At 32.5% G+C, this 15,873-nt stretch overlaps 1 protein-coding gene across 41 annotated transcripts in view; it reads left to right on the top strand.

The window, feature by feature from the left end:
• The window catches only part of LOC105248276 (MAP7 domain-containing protein 1), a 149,777-nt gene that overhangs the window by 119,911 nt on the left and 13,993 nt on the right, over positions 1 to 15,873 (top strand). For 24 of the 41 annotated variants that reach the window (XM_011253004.3, XM_011252990.3, XM_011253000.3 and 21 more), the window contains 3 exons: positions 7,907 to 7,975; positions 12,870 to 12,929; positions 15,031 to 15,099. In XM_011253004.3, coding sequence (XP_011251306.1) covers positions 7,907 to 7,975; positions 12,870 to 12,929; positions 15,031 to 15,099 — 198 coding nt within the window. The remainder of the gene's footprint in view (positions 1 to 7,906; positions 7,976 to 12,869; positions 12,930 to 15,030; positions 15,100 to 15,873) is intronic. The other 17 variants (XM_025409569.1, XM_011252995.3, XM_025409570.1 and 14 more) reach the window with 3 other exon arrangements.

Below are 15,873 nucleotides of genomic sequence, written 5' to 3'. Positions count from 1 at the left end.
AGATACATATGTATGTACATATTTTATTGCGATATATTTCAAATCATGACGCGGGCGCGGAAAGGTACTCACAATAATTAAACTCAAATATAAGCGCAGTTTTCTATCAATATTTTCTTGCTCTTCAACTCTTCGTGCTTTTAATATTTTCATGATTTTTCTATATTTGCGGAGAAAGTTAAATAATATTACAGTGTTTGATTTTACATATTTCACACTTTTTCAAATGTCAGATAATTTTGAGTTCGATGGCGAATGGTTCGCGCTCACGCTCAATTATGAAACCCACGATGATCCGACAAAGTTACTGTGTGGATAGTTGAACTTGTTGGAAACGCACGAGAGGAAAATTAGCGTAATGTCGGACAATGAGAAAAGAAACGTGGCCGGAAAATTGGCGCTGGAAATTGCGCCTTGTAACTCGATGCTTTTGACCACGTGGATCATTTATCACTGCAGACATTTATCTTTAACATTTCTAACATGGATAAATGTTAGATCGTTCGACATTTTCTTATCTTTTTTACAATTGACGTTGTTTGAAACTTTAACGTTACGAATTAAATAATAATTTTCGAGAAAGAAACAATATGAATTAAATAACTAATTATAAAGTAATATCGAAATAAACATTTTAAGTTATAAGTTTTGAAGAATAATGTTATGAAATTTTAATACACTGTAACAAGGAGGAAAAGTAGCTCAATTTAAATGCGAATTTCCACTTGAAGGAATATAAAATATAAATGTCACGTAAATTGCTGTGAAGTTTAGGTCTAAAACGAGCCGAGAAAACGCAGGCCAGATTTTTTGTCATCAGTACACAAAAAAATAATTTACGTCCGACGTGCAGTTTTTTTAAATATATATTTTTCTCTTATATTTGTCACGAACAACAGCCGGCATATGCGTTACACATAAAATATTCACGGCATCCAACGCCGAACATATAATTCCCTTTATCACACACGCGATGTTATTGCGGCGTGCAACGATTTGACTAAGTGAGGATGATCATAAAGCCGGGGGAAAATTCGCATTTATGCTCTTTATCATCACCGCCATAAACGCAAACCAACTATTGTTGAAACACACATTCTTCAAAGTGCTACGATCCAACGAGGGCTTCTGTTCAAAAGCATTTACTTGCTTATGATCCTATGTTGAAAGCATTTATTTGTCTATGATCCTAATTTTACTTGAAAATCACTCATCTATTTGCAATTAATTATTAATATTATTATTAATATATATTAATATAAATTATTAATCAAAAGAGTATACATTCTTCCGCAAGTTATATTATTTAAAACAAAATAATTCTTATTGCCGTCGAAATATTATTGGAGAAATGAGCAACTGATTAAATTTTCAATTTTGAAAAATTCGTTTTCTCCCCTTAGGTCCAATAAGAATCGCTCTATTCTTCTTCCGACCATTAAATTAATATACCGTCTGATGGTAGCTGTCGCCCTTTCCCGTTCATTGCTGTTCTTCGTGGCATTCTCTTTTAAGGCTCGCCTTGGCATTGTCTTGATGAGGGTAGAAAATGAACGATGTCAGCTCACTTCCTCATTGGCTGCCCGCAAATACATCGTTCCTAATACATTCTCTTAGAAACAATGCATTTAGTGTACATTTACAATGCATTTATTGTCTTACAAAAGCAGCGTTCGTATAAATATAATGAGATTGGTTTTGAAGTTGTTCATTCAAGATTGAAAATATCAATATCGGTTTGATAAGTCAACGTAATCAGTTGCATCGAATTAAACTTTAATACTTTTTAAATATATAATAAATAATTATAATAAATAATTATAATAAATAATCAGTTGCATCGAATTATACTTTAATACTTTTTAAATATATAATAAATAATTTAAAAAATTGCAAACATTTCTAGTTCTAGATTAAAAACTGTAAAATTTAGCATTTATTTTGTTCTGGAGTAAATATATGTACATGTTGAGTGAGAAGATGGAAGATTCTGATAATAAGCTTCTCGCGAATACATTTTATTAACGCATTTTTTAAATTCTCTTTCTAATTATCTCCTCATTACAGAATCTCGTTACGTTAACTAGCTCGATTCTACGGTAACTATCGAACAAAAGATGCACTTTACCTTAACGCTCCCGCGTTTGCGAGGGGTCCAGAGTACTGGGGTATCGCAATTAGCGACTCAGATGATTGACGATTTAATTGCGACGCGAAGCGAGGCGAGTCTCCATTGTCCGATCGAGATACGCGCAGCTCTCTCAGGGATTGCGCTATCGGCAATTTAAGCGCCTTTTCAAAGTACGTAGGAGAGGCAGGGAGAATAGACTACGGGCGTCGTGTCGCCGATAATTAACCAGCGCACGTCGGGACGCTCCGGAAAGCGAGCACCTGCTATTTCTTTATCGGCGCCTGACGGTAATTAACTCTCTTCGGCGTACCAATAAATTGGCCAATACAAATTCATTATATCGATCCACGAGACTTCCGATTACATGAACGTAATCAGCTGTTAATGCTATTGAGGAGAAAGATTAAAGTTGAACGACTCTACCATAATTTGCGCTATTTAAATCTAGCTGTGAAAATTATTGCCGATGTTTTCTCCATAAAATTGTGCATTTTATGTGAAATAAAGCTACAATTTGGTCAATTTTGTAGTATTTAAATAATTAACTCTCTTCGGCGTACCAATAAATTGGCCAATACAAATTCATTATATCGATTCGCAAGACTTCCGATTACATGGGCGTAATCAGCTGTTAATGCTATTGAGGAGAAAGATTAAAGTTGAACGACTCTGCCATAATTTGCGCTATTTAAATCTAGCTGTGAAAATTATTGCCGATGTTTTCTCCATAAAATTGTGCATTTTATGTGAAATAAAGCTACAATTTGGTCAATTTTGTAGTATTTAAATAATTAACTCTCTTCGGCGTACCAATAAATTGGCCAATACAAATTCATTATATCGATTCGCAAGACTTCCGATTACATGGGCGTAATCAGCTGTTAATGCTATTGAGGAGAAACATTAAAGTTGAACGACTCTGCCATAATTTGCGCTATTTAAATCTAGCTGTGAAAATTATTGCCGATGTTTTCTCCATAAAATTGTGCATTTTGTGTCAAATAAAGCTACAATTTGGTCAATTTTGTAGTATTTAAATAATTAACTCTCTTCGGCGTATCAATAAATTGGCCAATACAAATTCATTATATCGATTCGCGAGCCTTCCGATTACATGGGCGTAATCAGCTGTTAATGCTATTGAGGAGAAAGATTAAAGTTGAACGACTCTGTCATAATTTGCGCTATTTAAATCTAGCTGTGAAAATTATTGCCGATGTTTTCTCCATAAAATTGTGCATTTTGTGTCAAATAAAGCTACAATTTGGTCAATTTTGTAGTATTTAAATAATTAACTCTCTTCGGCGTATCAATAAATTGGCCAATACAAATTCATTATATCGATTCGCAAGACTTCCGATTACATGGGCGTAATCAGCTGTTAATGCTATTGAGGAAAAAGATTAAAGTTGAACGACTCTATCATAATTTGCGCTATTTAAATCTAGCTGTGAAAATTATTGCCGATATTTTATATATATATAATTGTGAATTTTGTGTCAAATAAAGCTACAATCTGGCAAATTTTGTAGTATTTAAATAAATAGAATATTATTTTAAATGCACAATTTTACAGAATTTGAATATGATAATAGGATCTTTTCTCAAATCTTTCACTCAAGAATCGTTTGAATATTGTAAAAAAATTAAACTAATAAAACTTATCATTTTTCATAGATTGTTTAAGCAATACAGACTTCTTTACTCTTGTGTAGAGATTATTAAACGTTAAAAAACCAGTCTGAAAGCGTTTGATTCGCGTTTCGGCCGCGTTATATACCTGGTATGTACGTATATACGAATGATCGGAACGTGCTAAACGCGTTAGCGTGTATTTACCAAGTAGTTAAACGGCCGCTAACGTTTGCTCTTGAGACCTTGAAGTGCATTCGAGTATACGCAACATAGCCAGATAATCACCGATCTCTATAACAATCTGCAAATGAATCTGACTACTGCTATCACGTAACTTCAGGAAGCGAAGTAAGAACTTAATTCGCATTATAACTCGATATTTTCGCATATTCGTATTGGTAGGTATTAATTGTACAGTCTTCGTCACAAGATTTATGCAAATCGGTCTGTCACTTACACGGTAATTACTTACATAACGCAAGAAACCAAGTTTCTTATCGCTATTCACGTAATACTCGGCTAGAAATAACAGAATTATTATTTTTATATTTGTACGTGTTTTCTATATTTGCCCAATATTTTTTTTTCTTTTATCTGATTCGAACTCTAGCTGGTTTTGCATAAAAAAGACTTTTAACATTATTTGAACATTTTGAAACTCTATTAAATAAAATATATCGTCCGAATTTTTTCAGATATGCATATATCACCTTTAGTCTTTTCAGATTACTTTGCATGAGAATGTTCGAAAATTTATGAGCACTGGTAAATGCTCCCATTTTTTCTCTAAGTAGCAATGTAGAGAGGGTGTAACTCTGACTGTCGAGATGCGATAAGAACACATCCCGAAAGTACCTCCAGGCAAGCTTTCGCGTAGGAACACAAAAGACTCCATTTAAAAATTGAAATGCCACGGCGGCCTGATATATGCCGCTAGCTTTTGTGTGTCCAAAAATTTCCAATTTTGCACGAAAGTCGGATTATTTTTTCAAAATGAATAGAAGGAATAATTAAGTTATCGCAGTCACGCCTGTGAATCTCTCTCTTTTATGAAAAAGAAATTATCTTTTAATATATAAACTAAATTATCGTTTAATATGTCTTTATATAAATGGCACAATAATTTGAATATTAAATAATATTCACAGCAATATTTAGAGAAAAAATATTTATAAATTTAAAATAGAGCTTTTTTATGCATCTCCTCGGCGTACATTTAAATTCGAATAGATCCTTAAATCTTTACCAGCTGTGAATTACAGTTTCTCACCGGTGAGCATTTTCACATAGTATCCTTGCACAAATAGATGCAGTCAGATAGCGACGACGTGATCACCTTCGCGATTCTCTCTCGTAATCGTGAGATTACGTAGTGTCACGCGGTACTACTCGTTATGCAGATGCAAGAGTTCGCGTGTGTTTATTTCTGCACTGCCGTTTTCTTCCATCCCGGTACGTATTCTCGCTACAGTTTCGAAATGTACATTTAAATTCACGTGAGATGCCGTTTGCGCTCTTGGTGACACGCTAAATGCGATTTCGATTCGCCTCTCGTGATTCAGTCCCTCGGGATAACAGGCTGGAAATGTAGAAATATTTAGAGATTTTGTACAAGGCTTTCTAAGGATTTGGCAGCGATGCTAATGCCTTTAGATCTGCGGATGTTATGTTCTGAGAGAATAAATTAATAATTTCTAATATACGCTTTAAGAATTTTATAAATTATGGAATACTACTCTATTTCCGTCTTTCATTCATCGTATACATCTTTATTTCGATTGATATGCATCCTCGTAAATCAAGATTTAAATCTGAATTAATGAAAAATTACTTTTATTTATTAACTCACTGACAAAATTAACAGTAGCGTAAATATCTATACATCTTCAAGTGTCGATGAGCGTAAATCCAGCCATTACTTTACGACACAACAGTGAAAGAAGTCGTTAAACATCGCCTTTGAGTTCTTTGAACCCTCCTTTTAACACAGCTTCTCTTTCAAATCCTGACAAATCGTCGCGACACTTTCCAAAGTACCTCCGACACATTCGTGTCTTTAATCCACAAAGAATCCCTTCGGTTTATCATTTACTTCGCTTTTTCTTTCACGTCGGTGCGAAGATTATGTCTCAACGGTGTTTCTGGATCATCATCTTGATCAGGGTTTTGCCCCATCCATTCTCATTATCGCTAGACAATGTCTTAATAGCGCGAATTTAATTCGAGAGCTGTTCTCGTAAGAGCATCATCGATGGTGAACGACGACGACACGCGATAAAATGCTTTTTCTTCCCCATAAGCGTCTGATATTATTATCGTTAGCGTCCTCATCTGACGTTGTTCTGTGCCATTATCCACCGCCCGATACTTTAAACTACGGCATATTGTATAGGAAGGAAGATTTACCGCCGACTCGAATTATCCTCTTCTCGTTTTATCACTCAAAATCTTATCTCGTATTAGACTGCAAGTCTTTCTTTCCATCGTTCTTATGCAGATACGAGGAAATAATTTAGGTTTTTTTAAATAAATCGCTGAATTAAAACTATTGATTTGTCTACTATAATAATTTAATTATTCTTTATTAATATTTTAAGAGAGATATTTAAATTTGGATATATATTAATTTTAATATTTTAGAAAGAAAAATAACGCGCGCGATATATAATTTCCTATTAACTGTAAACATCTCATCATTCTTTAATTATGCATGTGTATATATTTGTATGCTATTGCCTTCTTTTAAAATATATCATAATAAAATATCAAATAAAATATATCAAAATATATACAAAAAAACATATTGCTGGTTTGTATTTGAAAAATAACTTTCTTATATTGAAATCGATTTATTCAAATAGCTCGGCTCTTTTAAAAAATATGATCATCCTCTGCTCCATTTGCTTTTCGATTGTAATCACGGTTGAAGTCAGGTAGCAATAAAAGTTCTCGGAATCTGCACAAATAAGAACGAGATCCACTGGAGTCTCAAAATAAATTACGCTCGAGATACGCCTCATTCAGAGGATACGAGGCTGCATATCGAATCTTTTCATTGACTCGAATACGCGCCCGAGTTCCACCCAATTGAATCGGTGAATGTCTTCGAGCAAGAATCCCTCTCTGCGCGAGAAATGTCAGAGTTCAACCACCGTATACACGTGTGCGCATAGTGCACCAAGTATGCTCCCTGTATCGCTCGATACTCGTCTGTGTAATGTAATTTCTTCACGTCGCGTATGAATGTCTCGCCTCTTTCAGTCGCCGACATTTTGAACTTGTTTGTGATTAAAAGCGACATGTAAAACTTTCTCGCATTCAACGACAAATTTCGGAAATTTGCTTCTCGCTTGCTCATAATATTATCGCGATATTTTATTTTCAGAAATTAAAATATCTCAAAATTAATTTCAAGATTATGAATCATTCGATATAATACACAATCAATTTCCAAATATTAATCGATAATTATACATCAAATTCAGAATTTAATCGCGATATTTTACTTTCAGAAATTAAAATATCTCAAAATTAATTTTAAGATTATGAATCATTTGATATAATACGCAATCAATTTCTAAATATTAATCGATAATTATACATCAAATTCAGAATTTAATCGCGATATTTTACTTTCAGAAATTAAAATATCTCAAAATTAATTTCAAGATTATGAATCATTCGATATAATACGCAATCAATTTCCAAATATTAATCGATAATTATACATCAAATTCAGAATTTAATCGCGATATTTTACTTTCAGAAATTAAAATATCTCAAAATTACTTTTAAGATTATGAATCATTCGATATAATACACAATCAATTTCCAAATATTAATCGATAATTATACATCAAATTCAGAATTTAATCGCGATAAATAGTAACTTTGATTAAATTTCCTGCTTCCTATGCCTTCCATGATACGACACCAGTTGTTACCACTATAAGAGGGATTGATCAGGGTGTACTAGAATATTAATACACTAGTACAAGATGCTCGAAGCGTTCGAAACTGTATCGTAGAGTGCTTTTAATTAAGTTTTTATACACTATGCCATAATATACACTTGTGCCTTTAATAACCAAGGAATATCAATGAAGAAAGTTGTTTTATGTGAGAAATTTTCTCTTGCAGCTGGAGCCGCTCCTGAGGAAACTAACCAAAGGTCCAGTTCTGCACACAATCGCCACTCTCTCACGAAGGGTAAGTTTGGTGAATGTAATAATTTAGGGCACTTTTATTTGCTGTAATCAAGCATTACATTATGTCGAGCAAAAAAGATCAGTGTGTTGTATCTCGAAACGAATCAATATTACTTATTTTTAATAAAAGTGAATCTAATTGGAACAATCTTTAATATTATAATATTTTATAAAAAGCTGTGCGAAACATCATTTCCAACCAATATCTTTATTATAGAATTAATACAACACAATGCTCGTTAATTAATGCTCTATTTAATTTCTCTAATTGTAAGATTATTGCTCTTTTTCTTTCTCTCTTTCAATTATTTCTATCCTGGCTCAATTATGTTTCCTGGCTGACTTGTGTCGACATAAAGTATCGGCCTTTTTCAAGAACTTTTCATTACTTCATATCGAGTATGACACTCGACGATATCTTTCATGGTGGCATTTACACGGTGGATTTGAGCACGATGTACTTTTTAATATCACGCTCTGCATTCACCGATGTTTCTGTGATATTTGAGAGAGCACAACCTGAACATCTATTTGTGGTACAAATAATGATTCAGTCATGTACAAACATACAGATAGTTTTTATTCGAGAGATCTGGAAAAACACTTGACATTTCAAGCACATTTTTAAGATGCAGAAAAATAATAAAACGCTTATTGAATGGAGAATGAATATTGTTGTGATATAGTATCACTATATCCATTAATATGTATTATTACACGCAAATTATTAAAAAAAAGTATTAAAAATAAAAATTAATAACTTTAATAATTTTAAACAAATATATTTGTATTTCTTTATGTTCATTTCTGTATCAATTATATCAATATATAATATTTAGCATATAAACGATATGTAATATTTAGCATATATTAATTATTCTATTAATTATTTTAAATAGTAAAAATTTATGAAATTATAAAGTTTCTCTACAATTTATTCAAACAATAATTGGAACCATTTTGATAAATTGCACGAGAATAAACAATTTGTAAAGTATCTCAGATAAATTTAAAGTTTTCGATGAATCTTTATAGTAACATTTATAGATTGCTACGTCACCGATATTCCAGTCGATAACGATATTAATCTCGCGCGGGAAACCACTTTCCAATCCGCGGTGGCATCGAAAGCACTATCGAATCGCGACAAATCCAAAGTATGACTTCTGGGTCGTGGTAGATAACGAATGCAATTCTCCCAGTTCGATTGGCAAAACGGGCCAAATGGATTTAATAATACCTAAATTACGCCTCACGCTTTTGCGAGAGAAGCCGTTAGTTTAATCAATTGCGAAAAGCGCCTGCAGAATTGTTAATAAATTCTTCATTTGGCGCTAGCAATGCATCAAAAATTAAATTCGAATAAAGGAAAGGATGTGCAATTTATTGCACAATGTTTAATTTGATACGTCTCAATGACTAACGTAATTAAATCTGATTTAACAAGTTCGATGCGTTGAACAAATGTGTATTTGTGTTATTCGGCTAATTTATTAAATATGATATTAATTTACATGCACATATTTATAATTATATATAATTGAAAATATAATGAGATTCGTAACATTTTAAAAGCGAATATTATCAGAGAAAAATGAGAGAGAAGAAGAAGATGGAAAAACATCGCTTCCAGAAAAAATATTCGTATGTATATCTTTCCTCGGGCCGCTTGTTCCCGTTTGAAAACTAGCAAGATACTTGTAAAGTGTTTAAAGCACCTTTATTTAACCAGAAGACGGGGAATTGTTGAGACTTTAAATTCGAAATGTAAACGACGCTCAAGAAGTACGCTTGTTCGTTAAATATTAGTAAAACAGTAGCACCCCTTCGGGAATAGAAGCGGAATTTTAAACATCATCCACTTCCTTGGCTTCTATCAAAATATATATATACACGATTATAGACACGATTTCTTTTGATTTATAATAATTACATATTATTAGTTAAATAAAAAATTAATATCATATTTCGTAAAATATTTTGAATACAATCAATATGTAAATAAAACTAATGAGGCGCAAAATCTAAAAAAATTAATACGTATGAAATGTACAAAATCAAATTCATCTGCTAATACATATGTTAACTAAAAATATAAAAAAATAATTATGATTTAAAATAAAAATTTTACTAAAATTATTTTCACCTACTAAAAATAAAAGATGTATGATTTATTTTTAGCAACATAATTTTTTCCTCTATAGACATGCATTTTATATGCTTATAAGAGTATTATCGTATTGACCTACGCGATAATTATCGCTTCACCAAATGAAAGACATGATCATCGAAGAGGACCTCGTTATTCGAGTTGCGCGTCAACACTTCCTCATAGATCATTCACGAACCTTAAAACCCGTATCTGTTTGCATTCTATACCGCCACTCGAGTAAGGTTGACGAGATAGGATAGTCGAACGGATGAATGGTGGATTTGAGAAAAGCCGGAGATGGAAAGAAGGGAAAGGGGGGAAGGTGTAGGAGGAGGAAGATGGAAAGACACACAATCTTCGTGGCGAAGGCGGCAAGAGATGGGAGAGACGGATCCCATTGTTTCCCGACCCACTTCCACACGAAGGGAGATTAACAGAGCCGTGTATATCCACCGACGGATTTTCCGGCGTTTGAGCCTCCAAGATGGAGGCCGCGACTGCAGCTGCATGATAGATACACCGATTCGCACAAGTGCATCCCTTCGGGCGACAATATACGACATACTTGTGTCACTCGTTAAATTGTCTCTGTTACTTTATTCTCCGTCTATCTATCTTTCTCGCAGTTGCGAGGCTGTAAACATCGCAGGAATGAATTTTAACGAATATCGGTCTACAACAGTATCATGCACGCGCTGCAAGTTATTTGTCAAAAATTCTTTTTCGCGTTCATTAACGAGCAGATTTTTTTTTAAGTCTTGTTAAACCTAAACATCTATAGATTATATTTTCTTTTTTCATTCTCTGAGTTTATCATTTCTTAATTAAAATGTATTTTTCCATTCTGGAAGTTTGTGAATATATTGAATTAATAACACTGTAATGTATGTTTTTTTAAATGCTACTTTATAGTCCATTTTTAGCATTTTGATATCTTATTGAATTCAAATTATTTGCACATTATATTTAACGCGACTATATACGCTGTTTTTTATTTACTATTCCGACTCATTCGTCAAAAACGGGAGAATTAACAGCGATATCGTGCGGAAGACAGGTTTCAGAGAGATGAATGGATCAGGCCGCATTGTACGTCGATGCATTTTCGAACAACGGAAGATTAACTGCTTCAGGAACTACATGCAATACTGGACGATGCACGATTATATCCTCCGACGAAATGACAAAATGACATATCTATATGCTATGATCTTTCAAAATTCCATACTTCTCACAATCAGCAGATGAAATCTTTTTGATTAATGAGCGAAAAGGAAGAAACTCGAAACAGGAGTTTTTTGTTCGCCATTTTAATCTGCAAAAGTGCGATTATATGCACAGTCTTTTGTGTATCATATTAATTTAATATTAAGATATTAATTTATTATTAATTATATTTTTTATAGTATTAATATTTATTAATAATATTTTTTTTATATCATATTAATCAATTTGTTGACTATTTTGTATCTAATTGCAAAATGTCAATTCAAAATTAATTACAAGAAATACTGAGAAATTGTGCCAATCATTTTTAACTAATGTAGTCTTTAAAAAGATGAATTATTGATAAAAGTTTGATGCAATAGCACACAGGTACGAACGATAACATGTTTCTGCTTCCATAATCTGTGACTTTGAAAAATGTTGAAGAATATAAAATACTCGATATTTTTCCCATAAATGTTAAGTGATACAATGATATATTGAACCAGATAATTTATCATATCCGGCATTTCTCGATTCTTTAGTTTTTAATTTTAGAATACTCGAACGATCATCTACCACTTCATTGAATATCGAGTTTTCAATAATTTGATACGAATCCATCTTCCAAATTACATTACATACACATGAATCTTCCTCTCTTCTTCGATAAAAGAAAAGAAATTCTATCGCACATTATTTGAAAAATCCAGCGCTATTTTCGAGAATCTCTACAATATACTCTACTCGAAATATTTTTTTATGTTACATTCTGATCTTCCTCGCTTCCGTTTGATTCCGCGTTCGCATTATTAATGACATGTCCAATTATTAGCGGTGGGCTTACCGTCTCTATTTTCGCACTCTTTCCCATCCACCTGATATTTGCAATCAGCAATCGGAAACCACATTGGCAGTTCGGCAGTCATTCCTATTGATGCTCGTCGAAAGCGGATCCTCGACGAAGGACGAAAATAAGCCAGCCATATTGCAACGAATGCAAGAGAGAGTGAAACTCCTATCGGATTGAAACGATATCGGGTGTATAGCGAACGACTTCATTGGCACCGATTGTATGCGTGAGATAACGAGCTGCCGATCGATACTTCATCACTCGACGAAAATTTAATTTCAAACGTAGAAATTTATTAATGAGTTTGCGTCATTGCAGAGAGAAAGACGTACAGATTTATTCGGAGCAATTTAATTATCGCTAAATAAGCTTCCCCAAGGAGACGTACATGGCGTAATCAAATATTTAATTTTAAATAATCTTCATTACCGAAATACGATTGAATAAGTATCGAGCAATATAACACGCACGATAATTGTCGTCTTTGGATAAATTATAGTGATTAGAATCGATTCTCTTTTTCATTATTAACAATATACTTTGATTACCTCGTCGTCTTTTATTAAATTCATAATCGTGCGTTCTTCATCAACGCAAGGATCATATTTATCGCACGACTAAGCTGAGCATTATATACGCGATAATCCAGAGAGTTGTGTATCTTTTTGAATTTATCTTCCGCAGAACAAACAATGCACTGGTTCGCGCAGATCGGCGGTGACCAAGATTCCCTCGCTTTGTCAGGTATGCCCTCGGATTGATCAACGTGTTCTAACGTTTGTGTGTATCGTGGTGCGGAATTCTATTTTCTTTCTCCCTTTTTTTGCAATATAAAAAGAACAATCATATTTGATTGTTTGTCGAGGACAAACTGACAATGAGATTGCATCTCAATTCGTTACATAACGCATTCATGTGTAGAGACACATTTAATCTTTCAAAAGTAACCACTCATGAAATAAAAAATAATAGATCGTGAATCTTTGTTCGTTATCAAAAAAAAATCTGTATGATATATACATGTTAATAATAAAATATTAATATATGCACTTTTACTGCACTTTGAAATTAAAATGTTGATACTACGATTAAAAAGATTAATGCTATCTGAATTTAAGCCCTTTTATACCCGTATTAATGCCCTTATTTAGCTGGAAAACGTGACAACTCCAGATGTAAAACTTTATTTGCAAAGATCGGATTTAACTGGCTGTAAATACGGCATGAGGATGGAATAATCACGTCTGACAATGAATATTAAATGCCTGAATGTGGATCGTGATATATGACACGTTTGTTCTTCTGACTACTGACCACAGAATGATGCTGTATTGTAGTTCCCAATTGCGTAGATAGATCTGTCAAGCTGCTGTAACCGGATTGTTTAACAAAGCTAATTTCAAACATTTTCATCGATTTTTTCGTCAGCATACGCCATTGGCCGCGACTGCGGAAGTCATGAACAGCCAATTCATTCTACAGGAAGATCATGTAACAAAGCTAACGAGTCGTGTAATTTTTTAATGGAATGAACATTTGACATAATTGTTAATATCTTCCAGTTTTAATGCTAATCCTTTGATGAGTTTGTGAATCTAATCAATGTTAAAGATTTGCAATATAAGAAATACTGTTGCATACATCTGACACGTATTCGTTCTGTTTAAATATAATAAATATGATAAGACTCCATATTATTATGGAAATAATCCTCCTTGAGAATTCTAAAAATATTAATGATTCATTTTATAATGAAATATATCTATAAATATAAGAAATATATCTATAAATATATTTCATAATGAAATATATTTATAAATATATATCTATATATCTATATACATTTATACACACACACACACACACACACACACACACACATATATATATCTTTTTCTGTAAATTCTAACGCTGTTTCTTTTTCCTGTCAGGATTTCTTTTTAATCCTGTCAAAAATAATACCGAGCATATTTTCAAAAACTTTCTGCGTAGTATTAACCTTTGATCCATGTAATAAGGTCTAAATTCGACGCGCAATTTTTTCGCTATTACGTAGATCTCATCCCTTGAAAGAAGCTTTTTCTTTGCGCATCTAATTTTTTAATATCGCTTTCAGTGGAAAGGATTTTGCTATATATCGTGGGCAACGATAACTTCGTTTCCTGCTTATAAAATAAACGCTGTCTGTGATTGCGAGTCTTTGGACAGCTGCAATCTTCTCATACAGTCCGATTATCTTTTTAGAAGAAATGAAAAAGTAGATGAAAATAACATAATGAAAAATCGCTGCTTAAAGAAAATGGAATTTTTCTATAAAATAGAAGTATATCACAGTTTTATATAAAATAGAAATATATCACAGAGACTATTCTAGTTGAAATTAGGAGCAGAGAAACGCTTCAAGTCCAATGCACTGTATGCCCACTAATATTAAAACAATAATCATAATTGAGATTTATGGATTTATTTTATTCTTTTCCCTTTCTTTATTTCATTTTTAATTAATTTTAATTATTTTATTAATGAAACTTTGTACTTACATGTTGCAGAAAAATTAACAGAACTTTCTGATATCAAATATTGACATTAACATCAAATGACATATTCATTATTTTTTTATCCTCAATCTTGCATTAATTTCATCAACTATACGTCACATGTAACTATTCATTGTAATCGTGCATACACGCAGATATCTGCCAATACTCATGCTTTTATCCATTTACTCAATTATTAAATTCATTGATTCATTGATTCATTGATTCATTCATTCATTCATTCGTACATGCTACAATCTTAATCTCGAATCTTACGTGCACACGCACTCTCACTTTCTTCTCGGCAGATGTGAAGCGCCGGCGAAGTCTCTACGATGAAGATTCCCTCGACGGCGATCGTCCTTATGAGAATGAAGGTACCAACGTTTTCAAGGGCACTGTACAGACCATTTTCCTTTTCTTCTCACTAGACTCCTTTTCTTATTTCGATGACACTAACGAGTCATTGGTTTTTAACACCTTCAACAGTTTTAATAAATAACGGATAGTTATTCATTTGCATATTATATCTAATAATAACCTGTAGTAAAAACCTTTATTCATTAGACACACTTTATTTTTAGGACATCATATATTATATATTGCAATGTTCTGAATTACAGAACTATTTTATTTTGGATTGTACATTTTGTAAATAGTTATTTTTATCTTGATGTATAAACTCTCTTTTCTAGTGAGCAGTGAGATGAGGTCAGCACATTCCCCTAATTATTTTATTCCTCTATATTCCCTGTTTTATTATATAAATTATTTTTAATAGTTAATTGCTTATCAAATAGCATTTATTTTGATAAATTAATTTTTTTAATCACAGCATTAAATTTTTTTATTATCTACTTATTTATTCTTTAATCTTAGCTAACATAGTGCAATTTTTTCAATATAATTACTATGTATGCGATATAAACTTATCCAATAAAATAAATTGAAATTATTAAAATTTTCCGATCGCATTTATTTGTCTATGATTTGAGGTCATTTTTCGATAGACAATTCTACAAACTTTTATTTAAATTTGCTTAACTTGAAATTTCTAAATATATGAGAGAATAAAAATTGTATATAATATTTTAAAAGAAGATACATTTATCTTTAATCGAGTTTTCTTGCTCGTGGGAAGCAACCAGTAC

This window comes from Camponotus floridanus, unplaced genomic scaffold (genome assembly GCF_003227725.1).
Source record: "Camponotus floridanus strain SB8 unplaced genomic scaffold, Cflo_v7.5 scaffold27, whole genome shotgun sequence".
Lineage (NCBI taxonomy): Eukaryota > Metazoa > Arthropoda > Insecta > Hymenoptera > Formicidae > Camponotus > Camponotus floridanus.
The sequence above is the reverse complement of the archived record's forward strand: the minus strand, read 5'-3'. Positions and strand labels throughout refer to the sequence as shown.